This window comes from Nelumbo nucifera, chromosome 1 (genome assembly GCF_055504915.1).
Source record: "Nelumbo nucifera cultivar China Antique chromosome 1, China Antique-T2T, whole genome shotgun sequence".
Lineage (NCBI taxonomy): Eukaryota > Viridiplantae > Streptophyta > Magnoliopsida > Proteales > Nelumbonaceae > Nelumbo > Nelumbo nucifera.
Genome location: NC_142649.1, coordinates 172880274 through 172901089, shown reverse-complemented (window position 1 = coordinate 172901089; position 20816 = coordinate 172880274). Strand labels below are relative to the sequence as shown.

Here is a 20816-nt window from a genome sequence, read left to right as displayed (position 1 = left end):
TATATATATACTACAAGTCATATAAATACTATATATAATATATTTTACAACTTTTAATGTACTTAAATATGGTGGACGGATGGTAAGCTTCTTAATTTTTAGAACAAATGACTAGGGTTCACTTTTGACTTATATTATCTTTAGAATACGTGCATAATAATGTAATATGTATAATAAATAATCATTAATTAGTATAAGTAAAGAGGTGGATTAGTGGTAATTAAGTAATTTGTGGAAATAAGAGGTCTTGGGTTCAAATCTTATAACAACATTTTAAAATTTCACTTGTATATGAATTCGGGCAGTTTCATGAAATTGGGACTAATTCACCGGTTTTCCGATTTAATCGGCCACTCAACCGGTTTTCAATGGGCTTTGAGGAAGTCCGAATATTGAGGTATAACCAAACCGATCAAGGCCCTGGGTCACGGTTCAACCGGCCGATCTGGTCTGGTTTCTAAACACTGTGTAAAATGCAATTTTTTACATGCGGATCCAAATATTTTTCCATGCACATAACCCTATCTCTCCACCTAAAATAAAACCCAATTTTAAAAAACGGTGTTACGTTTGAAGTTAAATTTGTCCAACCAAATACGTTGAAGTCAAATAAACTGTGTGATGCTTAGTGGGATCAAAACAAGAATGGGGCACCATCCCAGCAGTGCAGATCCAGATCGACCAATCGCCAGTTTTAAAAGTTGCATTCCGACGGGCATTCAGTCAAAATTTTCATTCACGGAGCTTAACTTCAAAGCTTCAATCTAGAGGTCCTATACTCCTATTTCTGTTTGTTAAATGAAAACCCTGAGAGATAATTTGTAGGGGTGCAAATGTATCGGCCGATCCTATTTGATCAAATTTGGATTACTTTTATTCAGATCTTCGGATTGGATTGAATAATAAGATCTGATTAGAAATTGGATGGATTCAAATTACCCCTATCCGGTCTGAAAAGATACAATCAGATTGACCAATTGTATTTTTTGTTTTTATTTTATTTAAATTAGTATATTTTATTTTTCTTTTAATAATTTATTAATTAAAAAAATAAGTCAGATCAAACCCAATCCGACATGAATAATGTCAAATCCAATTAAATCTTCAGATAGGATCAGATCTAACATAAACAGTATCGGATTGAATTCGAATATACTTTCATTAGAATCTGATCCGATCCATTTACACCCCTAATAATTTGATATCTTCAAATACATGGATGGAACCACATATATCCACGACCACGCGTTACAAGAGATGAAGAGATTCTAATTTGGTCCTAATAAGGCCACGCATCAATTCCATATATGCACCACATACCACAGCTGATCTGGAATATTTTGTAAGTCTCACAAGGACTGTTGCTCGGTGTTTTGGGGGATAAAACAGTCATAAACAAAAATTCAAGGGATATAACAACCAACCCCACATGCCATCAATCCATCATGTAGCACAGGAGTTCAGAACCTACTCAACGAGATAAAGCAATAAGTCATTCAGTTCCCACTTCATCCGTTATCAAACGGCCCCTTGGCATTTCCTTATTAATGATCAATGTTTTAAAAACCAACATAGAATTGGAAACCGCTTTGGCCACTGAATTTTGAGTCAGTGGTTCAACTGTCTGGTCCTAACAAATGGCCCATTGCAATTTTAAAAAATAAATAATAAAAACTGGGTCAAGAGTGAAATGGAAACTGATTGCCTGAATGGTTTTCAGGCCAAAAGGTCCAACAGTCCGGGTCAACGTATGGTTCTAAAACCATGTTGATGATAAAGCTTAGGGTGTAGAGTAGGGTCCCTTCTGTATGACCGAAAGCCTTTTTACTCCTCACATATGCAAGAAAGCATGTGTAGGCCATGGTTTTCTCGTAATTTTTTTTCCTACTTATCATTGCCATCATCATGCTGGTGTAGACGTGTAGTTAATGAATTAAATTAGAAAATGAAATAGAATAAACGCTAGAACAAAATGATATTATGAATAAGATAATTACTAGTTTTAAACACGACCTTCAGAACTGATTTCAGAACTACGTTTACTTTCACCGGGTGTGTTCCTATTAGAGGTTCTCCTGGTTGGCACAAGTGGATTGTTCTCATCCTCATAAATGGCTGTCGGTACCTCAATCTGATTGTCCTTGAAGACAGGATGTATGTACGCATCCTGCAGGTAGTTTTTCAAGTTCAGGTTTGGTTCTGTGGCACGCTCCAATGTATCCTTCACCATTGCATCCTGTCATCATGTATAAAAGAGAAAAACCTACCAATTATAAAAGTAAATGCAACTTCAGAGTACATGTAATTACATAACAATCCATGGAAGCTATTTGTGCGAACCAGATTAAAGACTTAGACAAATGTATCACTATCTGATAAAAAAGGGGCCTTGATGTTGGTCCCAGTTACTAGGGTCTTGGGATGGGTCCCATCAGATGTTGTTTTACATTCTCATGCTGGTAAGCCTGAGATTTTATAATTGCACCAAGCAATGGCCCCTATGTATTACCACCTGATGGTTGCAAGAACTCTTTGGGATCATAAGACCATGTTTCAATGAATTTGGATCCAAAGGATTACACGCACCAACGGAGATAACATTTTAAATAGGTTGGTCTTCTTTAGTATTGGTATATAGGTTAGTCAGGCTTAAGAGAGGCATGCCTAAACTGTCATCTCTTTTTTCCAATGATAAGTATCATCACTGAGTGAAAACCAGTGGTTCGGATGCATCCTAATTGCTGTCTGGGTGAACACAGTATCAAGGCATAATCTGTGAGAGCACTGCTGAAAGACCATGCTGCATTGAAGAGTACGGAGATTGATCTGTGTGCATGGTGATAAAGGATTACTCACCTGTAATGGAAACTTCACAAATGCTGATTCAAAGCGATTTTTGCAGATCCTGTGGAACCAAATGGTCAATATAGGAAGCACAACGAGCAACGGTGTGGATAGCTCTGCATCTTTTGTGCTCAATAATCCCATCAGCAGAAGTTGTGATATTATCATCCCAATAATCAGACGCCAGTGCACATCCGGCCAGAACGCGGCTGCACTCTCATATTTCTGGTCATACACATTGATGATCTTGTACAAGAGAACAAAAAAAAAAGGATCAATGAAGAATGGTTGTTCAAAGATATTTTCAATACAAAATTGGTTGTGATATATTCTTGACAGTTCTCAATGGATAACATTGATATTTTACGAGGTAATAAAAGAATTAGGTTTGTCAAGTGTTAACAAAAATGTAACTAAACTTGACATTATTTAAATACTAAAGCAGACAAAACAGAAACTAGAAGTACACAATGATCTAATCAGCATATATAACAAACATAATTTAAACCTGTGAATTTGGTAATATCAGAATATAAGCATCCCATATCCATGACCAATTGAGCATTCTACACCATATCCAAAAATTATTACTAAGCATCACAGTATAAACTCTTGGCAACAGATTAAGTTTGGAGAGTGCCAACTGGTAAGCCTTCTATATATGAAAATTTATCAAAATGCAGCAAGTATCAGTGTATTTGCACTAACAACTTTTTTTTTCTTCATTGGTTTATATGCACTTAGGTGCCATTGCTTAGTGCAATGGTAAAATCTTGGTCTGACAAGCATGACAATATGGGCTCAAGTCTGAGAACAACCACTTTGTGAGAAAAAATAAATAAATAATAAAAGCCAAAGCTTAGGTTAAAGTTGGAGTATTCAGAAATAAGAAAAAGAAAAGAGGAGGTTTTGTTGAGAGTCTATGGTGTGTTACTGTTCACACCCTGAAATATTTTACTTAACATATTGAAGAAAATTACAAATGGACCCTTGAATAGGCACCCAAATAAAAAAACATGAAAGGACATAAATGCCCTTACACTCTCAACACTCCCCCTCAAGCTGAGCATAGATATTTGTCATGCCCAGCTTGTTCAAATTGTTGTAAAGCTTTGATTTGGAGACACCTTTAATAAGACAATCAGCCAATTGATCTTGAAACCACATAAAAGGTAAACAAATCTCTCCACTGGCAACTCTTTCTCTAATGAAATGTCGATCAACCTCTATATGCTTTGTACGGTCATGTTGAACAGGATTGTGGGCTATGTTTTTGGTAGCTTGATTGTCACAATATAATATCATTAGAGTATCAATCTGCACTTCCATTTCTGTCAACAAGTTCTTCAGCCATAACAATTCAGAAAGTCCATGAGCCATAGCTCTGTACTCTACCTTTGCACTAGATCGAGCCACGACTAATTGTTTCTTACTTCTCCAAGATACAACATTACAACCCACCAAGGTACAATAGCTAGAAGTAGACTGCTTATCATTAATAGAACCTGCCCAACTATCATGAGAATGAGCCTCTACCTTTAAATGCCCATGATTATTATAATACAACATCCCTTTTCCTAGACCTCTCTTCAAATAGGCAAGTATTCTATTCACTGCTTGCATATGAGATGATCTAGGCTTGTGCATATATTGGCTGACCATACTCGCAACATATACTATATCTGGTCTAGTCAAACACAAGTAGAGAAGGCGACCGACAAGTCTTTGATACATAGCTTTGTCAGGAAGGACATCTCCATCATCAACTCCCAACTTATGATTGGGATCTGTTAGTGTTGCCTAAATAAGGGTAGAATGGTCATTTGTATGTAAATTAGAAAGGCTAATACACCCTGGTCGAATGAAGAGAACAGATTTTCTCTCTTCAGTTCGAACCAGGTTTTCTCCCCTCATTCTTCCTCTTTCTTTCCTCTCTTCTCTTCTTCCTTCTTTTTCTTTTTCTTCTTTGATTAATCTGAAGGCTACAGGTTTACAGATCTGAACTTTATTATGGTATCAGAGCTATATTAGATTGGTTCGGATCTGTACAGTCTCTGCGCGCCCTAGTTGAGGTTTTTGCAGATTTCTTTTAGGGTTTTTGGAGTTTGTCAAAAAGGCTGAAAAGGAGTGGTCGTTTTCTCCTTCTAGAGGTTTTAATGCCTCTAGCTGAGTGTGGTGTGGTTGTTTCAGGTGGCTGGTAGGGCACCCTCTGATGGACCGACGAGGGTTGCTACAGTAAAATCGTGATTTGTGTTCAGGCATGTGGTTCAGACAGGTGATCGAAGGTAATGTGGAGTGCTGTGTGATGTTCTTGTGTGTGGTGGTCTCTTGTGAGGTGCCGAAAGAGGAGGAGACTGTTTAACTACCATTGCTGAAATCTGTGACAGTGGATGTTTCAGCAATGGTCAGCCGCAAATGTTGTGGGATAATGGTGATTGCTCAACTATAGGAGTGTAGTGTGGTGGGTGTTGGTGAGTTGAGGTAACATATTAGTGTGAATAAAAGCAGCCATGGGAGACAGCAATGAATACAAATCTGTTATGGTCCCTCCTAACTACTTGAATGTGCAAATGATCTCCATCAAACTGAATGGAGAAAATTACGTCCCTTGGGCCAAATCCGTTGAAGTGTTTCTCAGAGCTAAGAAGAAAGTGAAACATGTGAGAGAAGAAAAACCTCTAGTTGAATCCGAAGAATACAATGATTGGGAACAAGAAGATGCACAGATTATGACTTGGTTATGGAACAGCATGGAACCCAAGATTAGTGTGAACTTTATGTTCTTAGACACAACAAAGGAGATTTGGGATCATGCAAAGAAACTTTACTTAGGGCAAGACAATACCACTAGGGTATACCAACTCTATCAAGAGTACTTTAATCTGTAGTAAGGTAATCAGAGTCTTGAGGAGTACTATGCTAGTTTAAGGAATCTTAGGAATAAGTTGAATGTGTATCACCCTCTTACATCAGATGTCAAAGTTCAGCAACAACAGAGAGAACAACTTGATCTTACCAGATTTTTGGTGGGATTGAAATCTGAATATGAACCGGTGAGAGCCCAAATTCTGGGTGGGTCTTCCCTCCCCTCTCTTGAAGAGGTGTTTGCCCGTCTCTGGAGGACTTCCATTGGACATCCGGAAAATCCTACCATATCAGACAGGTCTACTTTTGCAGTGACAAGGGGGGGAGGTCGTGGTGGTAGAGGTGTTGCTCATCAGAGTCAGCCAGGCCGTGGTAGTAGAGGCGGACACATGTAAGTCATGGTGGTGGGCGTGTTGGAGGCCGAGATTCAGGGGGAGCTCGTGGTAGAGGACGTAATAATGGTCCGAGGAGGTGTACACATTGTGGTATAGATGGACACACTGTTAAGTTTTGCTATGATCTGCATGGTCCACCTTCATCTTGGGCAAATCATGCAGTGGTTAGTGGTGGTATGAAACAAGGGAATCAACAAACCAGTCAAACACCTACATCTATAGGTGTCTCTAGACAAGAGATGAGTATTTCACGTATTGAATATAAGCAGTTAATCCAGGCAACTTCTCAGCCGAGTACAATTACACTTGCCCACTCAGGTATGGTTTGTCTGGCATCCAAACCCTCCCATTGGATCATTGATTCTGGAACTTCCGATCATATGACTGGGACTCCAGGTGTGTTCTCTTCACTTTCTTCATCTTCTACTACCCATACTGTCACCCTTGCTAATGGTTCCACTTCCCCCATGAGTGGTATTGGTGATGTTAACATTGGTTCACTATCTTTGTCTTCAGTCCTATATGTTCCCAAATTTTCTTTTAACCTTATGTTTGTTAGTAAATTAACCAAGTCTCTTAATTGCTCTATCACTTTTTATCCTTCACCTTGTGTATTTCAGGATTTCAAGACAGGGATAAAAATTGGTGGAGGGCGTGAAACCGGTGGACTGTATTATCTTGATGGTGGTGGTGGTTCATCAACTGCTCTTCAGTCATCCTTCTCCAGTGGTGGTGGTTCATCTCTCTCCCCTCTCAAGTGGCATTGCAGACTTGGTCATCCGTCTCTTAAAGCTCTAAAGCAACTTGTTCCATCATTGAATCGTCTTTCTACTTTAGATTGTGAGTTGTGTCAGTATGGGAAACATCATCGGGTTTCCTTTAGTCCTAGAGTCGAGAGTCGTTTGTTGAGTCCTTTTTCTTTGGTCCATTCGGACATTTGGGGTCCAAAGAAAATAGTGTCACACAATGGATACAAATACTTTGTTATTTTTGTTGATGATTATTCAAGGATGACATGACTTTATCTTATGAAAGAAAGAAGTGATTTATTTTCTATTTTCCAAAAAATTCATGCTGAAATCCGCACTCAATTTGGTATCCATCTTAAAATTCTACGTTCAGATAATGGTCGAGAATATTTTTATACACCATTTCAGCAATATTTAGAACAACACGTTATTATTCGTCAAACCTCTTGCTCTTACACCCCTCAACAAAATGGGGTAGCTGAGAGGAAAAACTGCCATCTCTTAGAAACCACTTGGTCCCTGTTGCACCAAATGAATGTTCCCAAACGGTTTTGGAGTGATGCTGTGCTTACATCCTGCTTTCTTATTAACTGAATGCCTATGTCCATCATTGATGGTCAGTCTCCCTTCTCGGTTTTGTTTCCTACATTGTCCCCTTTTCCTCTTACCCATCGGGTTTTTGGATGCGTTTGCTTTGTTCATAACCTTGGCCCTGGACTAGACAAGTTGGATGCACGATCTACAAAGTGTCTTTCTTGGCTATTATAGGACCCAGAAAGGGTACAAATGTTACAGTCTCAATTCTCGATGTTGTTCTTGTGTGTCTCGATGTAACCTTCTTTGAGTTGGTTCCTTTCTTTTCTGGGTCAGATGTCTCTTCTCCTTCCACTTCTCCTTCCACTCTCCTTCCGCTTCCAGCTCCTGTTCCGGACCCCATTCCTCTTGTTCTAGCTGTGACTAAGTCTTCATCTCCGATGCCACTTCCTCCTGCACGACCACCTATCCATCAAGTGTATACGCATCGACATGCACCGGCCCCTCTAGCTTCTTCACCGTTGACGGATCCAGCAATAGTTTCCGTAGCACCCTCACACCAATGTCTGATCTTGACCTTCCCATTGCCCTACGGAAAGGTAAACGCAGTTGTACCCTTCATCCTATCTCCAATTATGTTTCTGTTTCTCACCTCCCTCCTTTCCATCAACAATTCATTTCATTGTTATCTTCTAGCTATGTTCCTAAGGATGTCCAGGAAGCCCTTATCTCTCTAGGGTGGCGTCAGGCAATGGAAGACGAACTCTTTGCTCTGGCTCATAATCATATGCGGGATCTCACCACTCTTCCCCCTGGTAAGCATGTTGTAGGATGTAAGTGGGTTTACATAATCAAGTATTTGCCTGATGGTAGTGTTGAGAGATTGAAAGCTCGGTTGGTTGCCAAGGGTTATTCATAGTTATATGGTATTGACTACATAGAGACCTTCTCTCCTATTGCCAAGATTGGTTCTGTTCGTGTTTTGATCTCTCTTGCTGCTATGTATGATTGGCCGTTGTTTCAGCTTGATATCAAGAATGCTTTCTTGCATGGTGATCTTCTTGAGGAGGTATATATGGAGCAACCACCCGGGTTTGTTGCTCAGGGGGAGGATGGTAAAGTGTGTAAGCTCAAGAAAGCTATTTATGGACTTAAACAGTCTCCTCATGCATGGTTTGGAAGGTTCAGTGAAGTAATGAAAAAGCTTGGCATGAAGCAGTGTCAAGTTGACCATTCTGTATTTAGTTATGATTCTGATGCTGGGAAGATTTTGTTGGTGGTATATGTGGATGATATTATTATTACTGGCAGTGACAGGTTCGGGATTGATAGGTTGAAGATCTTTTTGCATGATCACTTTCAGACAAAGGATCTTGGCAAACTAAAATATTTCTTAAGGATAGAGGTTGCAAGTTCCAAACATGGTATTAATTTGTGGCAAAGGAAGTATGTCCTTGATCTACTGGAGGAGACAGTGTTGTTGGGTGCCAAACCAGCTAAAACACCTATGGAATTGAATGTTAAGTTGAGTAGTGATACAGGTGAGGAGTTTGAAGATCTAGGAAGGTACAAAAGGTTAGTGGGTAAGCTAAACTACCTAACTATTACTTGACTAGATATTTCATTTGCAATTGGTGTGGTGAGTCAGTTTATTCAGAATCTTCGGATCCCTCATTGGGATGCAGTTTTAAGGATTGTAAGGTACTTGAAAGGTGCTCCGGGTCATGGTTTTCTATACAAGAGTGGAGGAAAACTTAAGATAGAAGGGTACACTGGTGCTGATTGGGCTGGTTCTATATCTGACAGGAAGTCAACTATAGGTCATTGTACCTTTCTTGGGGGTAACTTGGTGACATGGAAGAGTAAGAAACAAACAGTGGTGGCAAAAAGCAGTGCAGAAGCTGAATACAGAGCCATGGCACATACAACCTGTGAACTGGTGTGGTTGAAGAACCTTCTACAGGAAATGGGGTACTCAATTGGTACATTGAGGAAGCTTTATTGTGACAACCAAACTGCTGTCCACATTTCCTCCAATCCAGCCTTTCATGAGAGAACAAAACATATAGAAGTTGATTGTCACTTTGTGAGAGAGAAGGTTCTTAGTGGAGTAATAAGTACAGCTTATGTTAACATAGGAAGCCAATGGGCAGATCTATTCACCAAAGGGTTGAGACGGGTAAGAGTGGATTACATATGTAACAAGCTGGGACTATATGATATATACTCTCCAGTTTGAGGGGGAGTGTTAGTGTTGACTAAATAAGGGTAGAATGCTCATTTGCATGTAAATTAGAAAGGCTAATACACCCTGGTCGAATGAAGAGAACAGATTTTCTCTCTTCAGTTCGAACCAGGTTTTTTCCCCTCATTCTTCCTCTTTCTTTCCTCTCTTTTCTTTTCTTCCTTGATTAATCTGAAGGCTACAGGTTTACAGATTTGAACTTTATCAGGACCAATTGGAGTTTCAGCTGGTTTGCAATCCAATTTCCCTACTTCCTGAGGTAGATCAAGGACATATTTCCTCTGAGAAATATAAATGCCCCTCTTTGACCTTGCGACCTCGATCCCTAGGAAATACCGGAGATTTCCAAGATCCTTAATTTCAAATTCAGTAGCAAGAAAAGACTTTAGTTCAGCAATTCCAGAGATATCATCCCCCGTGATAATATCATCAACATATACTATCAACATAGTCACTTTTCCATTTGCTCTGCTGATAAACAAGCTGTGGTTAGCTTGAGATTGAGAGAAGCCAATTTTCAAGATAGCTTTTCTGAATCTATCAAACCAAGCTCTAGGGGACTGCTTAAGGCTATAGAGGGATTTTTTCAAATGACAAACCTTTCCTTTACTCCTAGGGATGTTAACTCTAGGAGGAAGTTCCATGTAAACTTCTTCCTAAAGGTCGCCATTAAGGAAGGCATTCTTGACATCCATTTGATATAAGGGCCAAGAATAATGGGAAGCAAGAGACATGAAGACTCGAATTGAATTCATCTTGGCTACCGGAACAAAGGTTTCCTAATAACCAATGCCGTAAGACTGAGTGTACCCTTTTGCTACAAGTCGAGCTTTATATCTTTCAATTGAGCCATTGGCTTTATACTTCACTGTGCAAATCCACTTACACCCAATAGGAACTTTGCCCACTGGAAGAGAAACAATTTACCATGTTTGATTTTTCTCAAGCGCCTCCATTTCCTAGTTCATAGCATCTTTCCAATGAGGGAACTGCACTGCCTCAGTAACATTGAGGGATAAAAATAGAAGCAATAAAAGAGATATAGGCACAATAACACTGAGGGAACTGCGCCCAGCCGAGGGCGGTGGCAAGGGTGTAAGAATGCCAAAGGGGCGGCCAATCGAGGGTGCCGTTGGGGGGTCCCATCACTCGGGGCCTCATGCGTCGTCTGAGTTGCAGAACAACGCGTAGGTAGTGTAGCGTACGTTCCGTCCTCAATGGAATGTGAAGGACGGGGACTCCATGAGCACTCTGAGGGTCGGCTGAAACCTGGTTATCGGGATGGTCCCGCAGGTCGACGACTTGCCATGACGAAGAAAGGCGTGCAGGGGATCTAGGACGCCCTCATGGATCACGTGGCTGGGGTAAGTAACATTTACTTTTGTTACTTAGATGAAATTCTGTTTTTTTGGTTTTCTGTTGTTGATGAGGGCATTTCTGTTGCAGGTGGCTTGTTACGCCATCGGCTTGTGCGACAAGATGGAAGTTCTTATGGCTCAGCTGAAGGCCTCCGAGAAGAGGGAGCAACTCGAGGTTCGGGTTGCCGAGGCAGAAAGTGGTCGAGAGTCAGTCTCCTTAACCATGCGTGAGGAGCAAAACCTGAGGAAGGCCTTGGAGGCTGAGATCACGGTTGAGAAGGATCTAGTGAGGTCCCTTAAGGAGGCGCTGAAGGCTGCCGACCATAGCTTGAGAACTTTTGAGGAGCAGAGGATGCTGGACGGGGAGGAGAGGTATCGGGCCGAGGAGGCACGTGCTGTTTCCGCGGCGTGGGCGGAGCAGGCCGTGGAGCTTTGGAAGGCGTCGAAGGAGTATGACAAGGCGTTGACCAACTATGCGGCTACTGCTAAACCCAGAATGGCGCCCCTCTTATTGTTTTAGCACGCTCCCCTCTCATTAGCAAACCCTAGGGTGCCTTCTAGCTCATTCTTTTCATCCTTAGCAAACCCTAGCCGCCCCTAGCTGCTCAATCTCCACCTTCCATCCCTTCTAATCTCCACCATTCATTTTAGGGCACTCTCTTTTTAGCTTTTTAACTCTAGGGTGCCACCTAACTTCTAATCCTCACCATTCAGCCCCTAGTCATTAGATCTCAGCCCTCCATTCCATTTTCTATCTCAGCCATCCACTCTAGGGCGCCACCCACTCCTTTTAATCTCCACCTTTCAACACTAGGCGCAATCTCCACCCTCCATTTCTGGGCGCCCAAATCTCAGCCCTACATAATATTGGGCGCCCTCTCCCTTTCTTCTAAGCCTTAGGATCAACCCAGAACCATCCTAACCCTTCATTAGAAACCCTAGGGAGCCCATATCTTTGCTAAAACCCAGCTGCCGCCCCCCTCTTTCTCTCTAATCCCAGTTTTATCCACCCTTCTCTATAGAAAGGACCCAAGGGGCCCTAAGAAGGGGTTGGATTTTGCCCCCAGGTAAGACGGAAGGTTGATCTTGAGAAGTTCAAGGGTAGAAGAAGAGGAGAACGCCCAGACAAGAGGAGTGGCTCCTGCTTGCAGTTCGCCAAAGCCACTACTGCCACCTTTGGAATCGGATCCCAACCATTTTAATTCAGTTTTAGATTTAATTTCTGTTCTTTAATTTCCAGTCTGATTTTTCCTTCCTGCAAATTTACTTTTATTCAATTTAATTTTTGCTTTGTTTCTTTTCTACAGATCAGGAATTCGGCCAGGTAAGACGAAAGGCCTAGTTCAAGAAGTTTGAGGATCAAAGGAAAGATCTGAAGACTGCTACCTCTGATTGGATTATAGACTTTTTTTATTTATTTATTTTTATGCACTTTTCACTTTCAACAGTGTTCAAATTTTATTCTTAATGAAATCCAATTTAATTAGTTAAAGTTTTGTGATTCTGCAACTTCCCTTTGTGTTCTTTTATCCAGATTAAAGTTTGTAACGATTTTTCCCTCGCTTCCCTGTGGATACGACCTGTTCTCACCATTTACTGCGTTTGTAATTGTTATGAGAAACAGAGAAATTTATAAATATTAAAACTGGTGTTACGAAGTGGTTAACGACACGCTTCCGGCCACACCAAGCCTTTGGGCAGCCGAGGCCGTGGGGACGTGCCTGTCCTAGGTCACGGAGCATTTCCTATCTTAGCGAAGTACTTAGTTCGTTTTTAGTGTTTGTTCATGGTGGGCCGAAGTCTTTGGCCGATGCCATAGCTGAGGTCCCATAGTTTCTTGCCTTAGCAAAAAGGTCAAGTAGGCATATGGCTCGCTAGGAGCTGTGTGCCTTGGCCTTTGTCCAGTCTGAGTGTATAAACCTTGGTGAAGGTTGTGTGCCTCGGCTAGTCGCACGGCTGAGGGGTCCTGGCTGTCGTGTACGGTTAGAACGTATAGACTAAAGTTTTAGCTGGGGGGGAGGAAGTTTGCAATTTTCCATTGACAAGCCTTCAAAATTTACAAATCATTAATGGTACATCCAGAGATTTTCAGAGTTCCAAGTTCGAGGAACCAGTCTTCAATTCAAATATTCGAGCTGAAAGGTGCCAGGGCCGACGACATGCTTGATTCTATAGAGACCCTCCTAGTTGGGGCCGAGCTTTCCAACACTGGGCTCGGGCACCATGAACTTTTTGAGGATGAGGTCTCCTTCCTTGTAATGTCTTTCCTTCACCCGAGAGTTGTAGTAGTGGGCTACCCTCTACTAGTAGGCCGTAACCTTGAGTTGAGCCTGCTCTTGGATGCCTTCCAACAGATCCATATTGACTCTCAGTTCTTCATTGTTCTCGGCTTCACTGTACGCCTCGGTCTGAAGCATCGATTGGCCGATCTCTGCTAGAATGATGGCTTCGGTGCCATAAGTTAAGTTGAACGGGGTCTCACCCGTAGCAGTCCGAGGTGTTGTCCGGTAGGCCCATAGGATGTTGTAAAGCTCGTCGGCCTAGAGGCCTTTGGCTCTATCAAGTCTTGTCTTCATCCCGTCTAACATTGTCTTGTTGGTGACCTTGGCTAAGCCGTTGGTTTGGGGGTAGCCTACCGAGGCGTACTGTTGTTTGATGTCGAGGCTGGCACACCATTCTTTGAACCTGGCATCATCGAATTGCTTGTCGTTGTCAGTGACGGGCATGTGGGGGATGCCGAAGCGGCAAATGATGTTCTTCCAAAAGAAGTTATGAATCATCTTGGTTGTGATGGTGGTCAAGGGCTCGACTTCGACCCACTTGGTGAAGTAATCAATTGCGACGGTGAGGTACTTTCTGTTCCTAGTGGCTTAAGGGAAAGGGCCGAGGAGATCCATTCCCCATTTGACGAAGGGCCATGGACTACTGAGGGCCGAGAGGGTTGTGGCTAGCCGATGGGAGATGTTGGAGTGTCTCTGGCACCGATTGCACTTATGCATTAACTCGGCTGCATCCTTCTAAACGGTTGGCCAAAAATAATCTGAGGTGGTTGCTGCAGATGTCTTCATGGATCTCTTAGAGAACATACGCACCCTCATCTTGACAAAGGCATTGGAGGTAAGGCAAGGTGAAAGATCTTCTATACAACTTCCCTTCAAGTAAAATGTAACGAGATGCCTACCGTCAGACTCATCTTGCTTCATTTCTGTCCGAGGGGAGCTGCTCATGTTGGAGGTAGGTTAGGATGAGGATCATCCAACAGGGCTCGGATTGTAGAGGGAGCACTTGAACTTTTCCAATGTTGGGTCGTGCTAGCTTCTCGACGTGGATAATACGGCCGAGTGTTGGACCCGAGGTACTTGCCAATTTGGATAGGGCGTCGGCCCTCATGTTCTCGGCCCGCGGGACTTGCATCAAGGCAAAGCGTTGAAAGTGGTGGGCAAGGTCTTGCACTTTGACTAAATACTTGGCCATGTTGGATTCTCTGGCCTCATACTCGTCGTTCACTTGGTTAACCACCAGATGGGAGTCGCTAAAGACTTCAATGTGTCGGGCGCCGAGGTCTTTGGAAAGTTGCAATCCGACGAGCAGGGCTCATACTAAGCTTCATTTTTGGAGGCTAAGAAGTCAAATCTTAATGCATACTCCACTTTCATTGTCAAAAGCAGGAAGAAATAGAGTGGGGCGGCAAGAGCAGAAGGCAGAAGCAGGAAGAAGTAGAGCAAAAGGCAAAAGTAGTCTAACTGTGTTGTCTTCTCTCTGTATTTAACGAATGTGTCTTTGGAGGTTCGCCCTGCTCTCTTATTTATAGCCTTAAAGAGAAAATTTCCTAATCCCATTAGAAGTTTCCTAATCCAAATCTTTTATTTAGATCTGGACTTTTTAAGTGATAAGGATAATCCCTTATCTTATCTGCAGATAAAGATCAGCCTTCCTAATCAAATTAGGAGTTCCTTTGATCCAAATCTTTATTTGGATCTGGACTCTTTAAGTGGATAAGGATAATCCCTTATCTTATCTGTTGATCCAAATCCCAGATCCGCCCCTATTTAATTAATCTAATTAACCTAGTTCGAAATGGGCTTTTAGGCCACATTAAGCTTTCAGGCTCACTTCCTCTTTAATGCTGGCTAGCTTGGCTCTCTTTGTATGGCGTGGGACCCTATCATTGATCTACACATCTGCCACATGGGTTCAGCCTAGCCTCTGTTACAAGGCCTAGCCGAATTCACTGCTGAATGCAATGAACCCCTGAGTCCATCACTATGGGCTCTTAATGGGCCCAACATTTACACTAAATGGTCATTAGGTCCAGCCATCTTATGAAGGCCCAAGGACTATGGGCAGATGTAAGATTAACTCATCAGGTATAATCCTCAATGGTCTTACACTTAACCTCTCATTCCATAATGATCAAACACTGCCCGACAAGAGAGGACCTCTCCCTCGGCTGCAAGGTGCAGTGCTGCACTCTCTACTCACATGGATCCCAGGAATTAAAACCTTTTGCAAACATTTTGAAACCATAATATATATATATATATATGTATATCTCTATATAAATATATTTTGCAAAAACAAATTTCAATGGTTGAAATCAATTGCCAGCAATTTAGGTTTCCATCAGAGAGAGTGCATCCCCGATCATTCACTTTGTCTGACAAAGGGGATGATCCTGTCACTATGATCACCCACTCAGATGAATTCTCAGACTATCCCAACATACTCAGGTTTTGACCCCCTCTAAGGATCTCACTGATTGGCATATCAAAGACAACCCAATCCGACACCTAGTGCAGTATCATAATTGAGTCTAGGGGTTAGGTGTAACATTCCAGTTTTGCCCATCTATCTCCAAGGTCCAGAGCAATACTGAAATTTTGGTCTGGTTCAGGGTTTCAAAAAAACCCACACTACATGTACCTCAGGTCTTACCCTGGCAGCTGAGACAAGCCACCCCAACCAACTTGGTGGCACATCAGTGTCAGCCTTGGCAGGATAAATCTCCTTAGATCTATCCAACGACTATGAAGATTCTAAACTAACACGAATCTCATATGTGTCCAGTTTAAGGGTATTACACAGAAACACACCATAATAACATGAATCAAATATGTACTTTATTCATTTATAATAAATAACATAATGTACATCATGCTGATTGGAGATAAGGGCATACACTGTCTAACATGTGCTCGGTGGGAAACTTCATGGAGAGGTGGTAGGAGGAGATGACCACCTTGAAAGCTTGAAGAGTTGGCCTCCTGATGATAGCATTGTAGGGGGAGCTGATCCTCACGACCAGGAACTCAGTCATCCTCATCACCTACAGAGGCTTTGTCCCTACGGTGAGGGGTAGGGTGATTTTTTTCCTCTAATCTGACAACATTCCCGGAGAATTTGACGAGTGGCACGTCGGCCGGCTGAAGGTGCTCTAGCGCCTTGGAAGTGGATGTCTTCTAATAAGCTGTTGTCGAACAGAATCCTCTTCATTAAATAATTGGTGATGGTCATCGACACCACCAATGCATCATCATAGGGGACCGACACCCCCTTCAGGTCCTCGTCCGTGAAGTTGAGGGCTTCATTTTGCTTTGGCTTCTTGGGAGCTGGCCCCTGGATGTTAAGATGCCTGGCATAGGCCTTGCGGGCCGAGGCTAAGGCACCACCCGAGGATGAGCCCCGGATGATTATGTCGATGATTCCAGATGAGGATGAGGCGTCGGCGTCGGCGTCGCCTCCCACGTATTCCTTCAGATGACCACGGAGGATGAGGGACTTGATCTCATTTTTGAGGTCATAACAGTCCTCGATGTCATGGTCGGTGCTGTGGTAGTACTTGCAATATTTTTCTTCAGGTTACCCCTCTTAGGGTTCCTCTTCATCTTCTCTGGCCACTTCATGTACTCCTCTTTCCCTACTTGCATGAGGATTTGCGTTCGGGTGGAGTTGAGTGGCGTGTACTTGTTATAAGTTAAGGCTAACGGCTTCTTGTTGCCATCTTTGTTGTTGCCGTAGACGTCTCCATTTTTCCTCTTCTTCACCGAGCCTCCACAGTTGTGGTCGGCCTTTCCCTCTTGGTGCTCGTCGGCTAAGGCCTCCTCGGCAGTGATGTACTTCTGAGCCTTCTTCAAAAATTCCGCCTTGGTTTTGGGCAATGTCTTGGCAACAGAGCACTTGAGGGCTGACCCCGGCAAGAGGCCATTGATTGTTGCGTGCATGGAGACCATAGGGTTGAGGTCTCGGACCTCGAGCTCTTCTTTCTTGACTGCCCACGACCTCTAACAGTTTTTCCTAGACTTATTCCATGACAACAACTTTTATTTGGTCCCTCCAAATAATGTTGGTGACTTCAAGTCAGCTGGAAGGTCCATATACACCTTCAAGTCATCTTTTATTGGCTCCATGACAGCACCTTTCCTTTTTCCACATTATTGTAGAAGCGAGCTGGAAGGTCCATATACACCTCCTCCTACAAGTCCCCATTGAGAATGGCATTCATCACATCAAGTTGGAAGAGTGGCCAAGAGTATGTAGCTGCTAGTGATAGAAGAATCTAAACTGAACTCATCTTTACCGCTGGTGCAAAAGTTTCCAAGTAATCCATGCCATAAGTCTGAGTATATCCTTTTGCAACAAGCTACAAGGGATTGCAATTCCACCAAAAAATCCAGAAACTAGGCTTACCTAAAGTCTTCGATCAGCCCTTTACATTATCATGCAGTTGGCTGATCTAGGGCTGCATGGAGCAACTCAAGAAAATCTTTAAACTTGCTCTAATACTATGTAGAAAAGTTTGGATGACCTGTTTTGATATAAAAAACTGTAAAAGAAAGAAGAAAAGAAAGAGAAGAAAAGGTTTCAGCTGAGAAAGAGAGAGAAGAGAGATAGAAGAGAATGGGAGAAGCTTGGAATTAGGTCTGGCCGCCCCCTTCATTAGATTATATACTCATAAATAAAAGAGAGTACAAAGACAAGTATGCCCTTAGTAAATCGACTACTTGTGAGAACTTAAAAACACTCTTAACTTAAAACATAAACTAATGGACCTAAGGCCCAATAACTCCCTAACTATGCTATGTAAATAAAAAACATGTTATATCAGCCCAAAACTCAACAGATGCAAATGAGGTTGAGGGAGAAGGGGCAGAGTCCATCTGACGAATTGCCCTACCATACAACTCCAAATGGTCATTTAAGGAATTAATATGTCCTTCCGAGGATCAGAACCAGAGGGATGCGTTGGAGTCACAGTAGTAGTAGAGAATTGTCTCCTAAGAGGCCATGTTTGCTACATTGAACTTCCTTGGACCTTGATGTCCTTGCTTCTTATTCTGATTTGAACTCTATTTCTTGCTCAACTCCTGAGCCCACTTCGGCATCCCATGAAGTTCCCAACAAGTATCACGTGTGTGCCGAGGATTCTTGCAATGAGTACACCGCAGTTTGTCCTTATCGTCCACCCTTTTTTGAGAGTCCCCTTCCTTAAAGGAATCCCCCCACCTGTAATAGCATTCCCTTTTGATGCCAAAGCAACTGAATCCCATTCAGAATTGTTCATCAAGTTTCTTCTGCTTTCCTTTGACTGTACTAGGGCATATACCCTCTTGGACAAATGGGAGATCCTTGCTTCCTAGGATTTTCACCCTAATGGATTCATAAATAGGATTTAAACCTAGGAGGAAGGCAAAAACTCTGCTGTGAAACAAGTGACTTGTAAGCTTTTGCATCTTCATCACACTTCCAGTTCACATTCTGCTAATGGTCCAACTCCTTCCAGATGGAAGTCAAGTCCGAGTAGTACACGAAGAAGTTCTCTCCCCCTGTTTACAAGTAGATGACTCTGTCTGTAACTGGTAAATCTTTGCATAGTGATGCAGCTCAGAATATGCTGACTTTGCTTGTTCCCAGATCTCATAAGCTGTTTCAGCCCACATAAAATTTCTTCTCACTTGAGGTTGCATAGACACTAGGAGCCACGACATTACCATGCTGTTTTCCTGGTTCCACTTCCACCTGTCATGTTCTGTACTCCCAGAATTGGGTTCTTTAATTTTCCCATCTATGTACCCTATTTTTCCTCTTGCAGTAATGTACAGTCTAATCCCCTTCAACCATTCTAGATAATTTAGTCTATCCAGAAGTATAACAGCCATAGGAAAGGATAAATCTATACCCCCACTCATCCCATTCTGCATTGAGAAAACACTAGATGTGGCAGAGTCTTCAATACTCATGAAGGCTGCTTCAGATCACTCCTAAATAGCCACAAGACTAAAGGGCAGAACAGTCCAACACCACAACAAAATTATTATTATTTTTTTTCACAGTCCACACTATTTCCCTTTCTCACAATGTACTACTGCTGGGAGTAATAAAAAACTGCACCAAGAAACTGTGAAAGTACAAACTTTTGGACCCAACGAAGCCCTACAAACGTTTAGATATTATCTTACTGCTGTTGCAGTACACATAGGTCATCATAGACCTACAATCTCATCACAAGGTTGCTGTTACAGCACACACAGGTCATCATTGACCTACAAATATATCACAAGGATCACATGATCCACACAGAGGGGAAACTACAGGTGCTGATCACCTCACATCATTCAGTCGAACTTGTTACAGGTTTTGTCTTGGTACACGACCAAGAAATAGAGGAAAAAAAAGAAAGAAAAAAGCTTCTTAGATCAGTCCGATGCTGTTATCTGGGTTCTCCAAAAAAAAACTGATGAGGAAGAAAAACTTGATTGATCTCCTTTTCAAGCCTAATAAACCCGCTTTGATACCATATTAAATAGAGAAGATAGAGGCTGAAGAGAGAAGGAAGAAGAGAGAAGAGGAAAGAGAGAGGAGAGAAGAGAGTAGAGAGCCAAAAGGTTAAGCTGGTGGCGCCAGCTCTCATATTTATATTAAGGCGATCATAATATAATCAGGAAATTATAATAGTACCCCTACAGTACTAATACTCACATAACACATACATAAACAACCTTTTAACAGCTACCTTTTTCTCAAAAATAAGTAGATATTAATGCTTTCCACTTTTCCCCTATAGGAGGTTCTATTTATGCAAATGTCTCTCACTCTCTTGTATCTATAAAGAATGTACAGGTTAACGAAAGTAATAGTCTTAATACATGGTTGTAGTTGAAAGATAACTCTGTAATACTATAAATCGCAGGCACAACAAGCATTAATAAGAAAATCCTTCAGTTATCCTCCGTATATTTCAAATGATGCAAATCTCCAAAAAAATTATGAATTCTACTCAATACTATACCTGATGACGAAAAACCAAATAAGCCAGACCAAAGAAGACGACAATGAAAGGGAGAAGGATCGGTGCCACCACTGAATAGACAAGTCCAAGCAAGAAGTATAATTGAATCCGAGGCTCAGACGAAGCAAAAGCTATACTCCCAGGATCCATTGCTTGCTCCCTGTCCTTTTCTGTCTTAACTAAGAATGTATTCTTTAGGTGGAATATAATCAATGGGACCAATCTAAGAATCTCAGCAGCTATTCCAGCCCAACCATCAACCATTGTATAAGTAATAAAGAATGTGGCTTTCATCGGAACGGTGGCACCAACTGTTTTTGGAATTCTGCAAAAGGAACAGTCTCTCATGTTAGAATATCATAAAAAATGCCAGCAAACAGTCAAGCACTGAAGAGGGCCCTGATTTCTAAATGGCTGCCAGGTGTCCTAATCTCCTATATTAATACTGGTACTTTTCACCCACAATGAATTAAATCATAGATGTACTCAAAGAAGACTGATGCTATTGAAATTAGTATACTCCAACAATGGGTCATGGCT

At 41.9% G+C, this 20816-nt stretch overlaps 1 protein-coding gene across 2 annotated transcripts in view; it reads right to left on the bottom strand.

Moving 5' to 3' along the window:
• Positions 1–1951: 1951 nt before the first annotated feature.
• Positions 1952–20816, bottom strand: part of LOC104596418 (hyperosmolality-gated Ca2+ permeable channel 1.7) — a 42400-nt gene continuing 23535 nt past the window's right edge. For both annotated transcript variants that reach the window (XM_088895277.1, XM_010257569.3), the window contains exons 10-12: positions 20277–20601; positions 2857–3090; positions 1952–2236 (exon numbers count right to left, since the gene is read on the bottom strand). In XM_088895277.1, the coding sequence (XP_088751403.1) occupies positions 2003–2236; positions 2857–3090; positions 20277–20601 (793 nt within the window). In that variant the 3' untranslated portion in view covers positions 1952–2002. The remainder of the gene's footprint in view (positions 2237–2856; positions 3091–20276; positions 20602–20816) is intronic.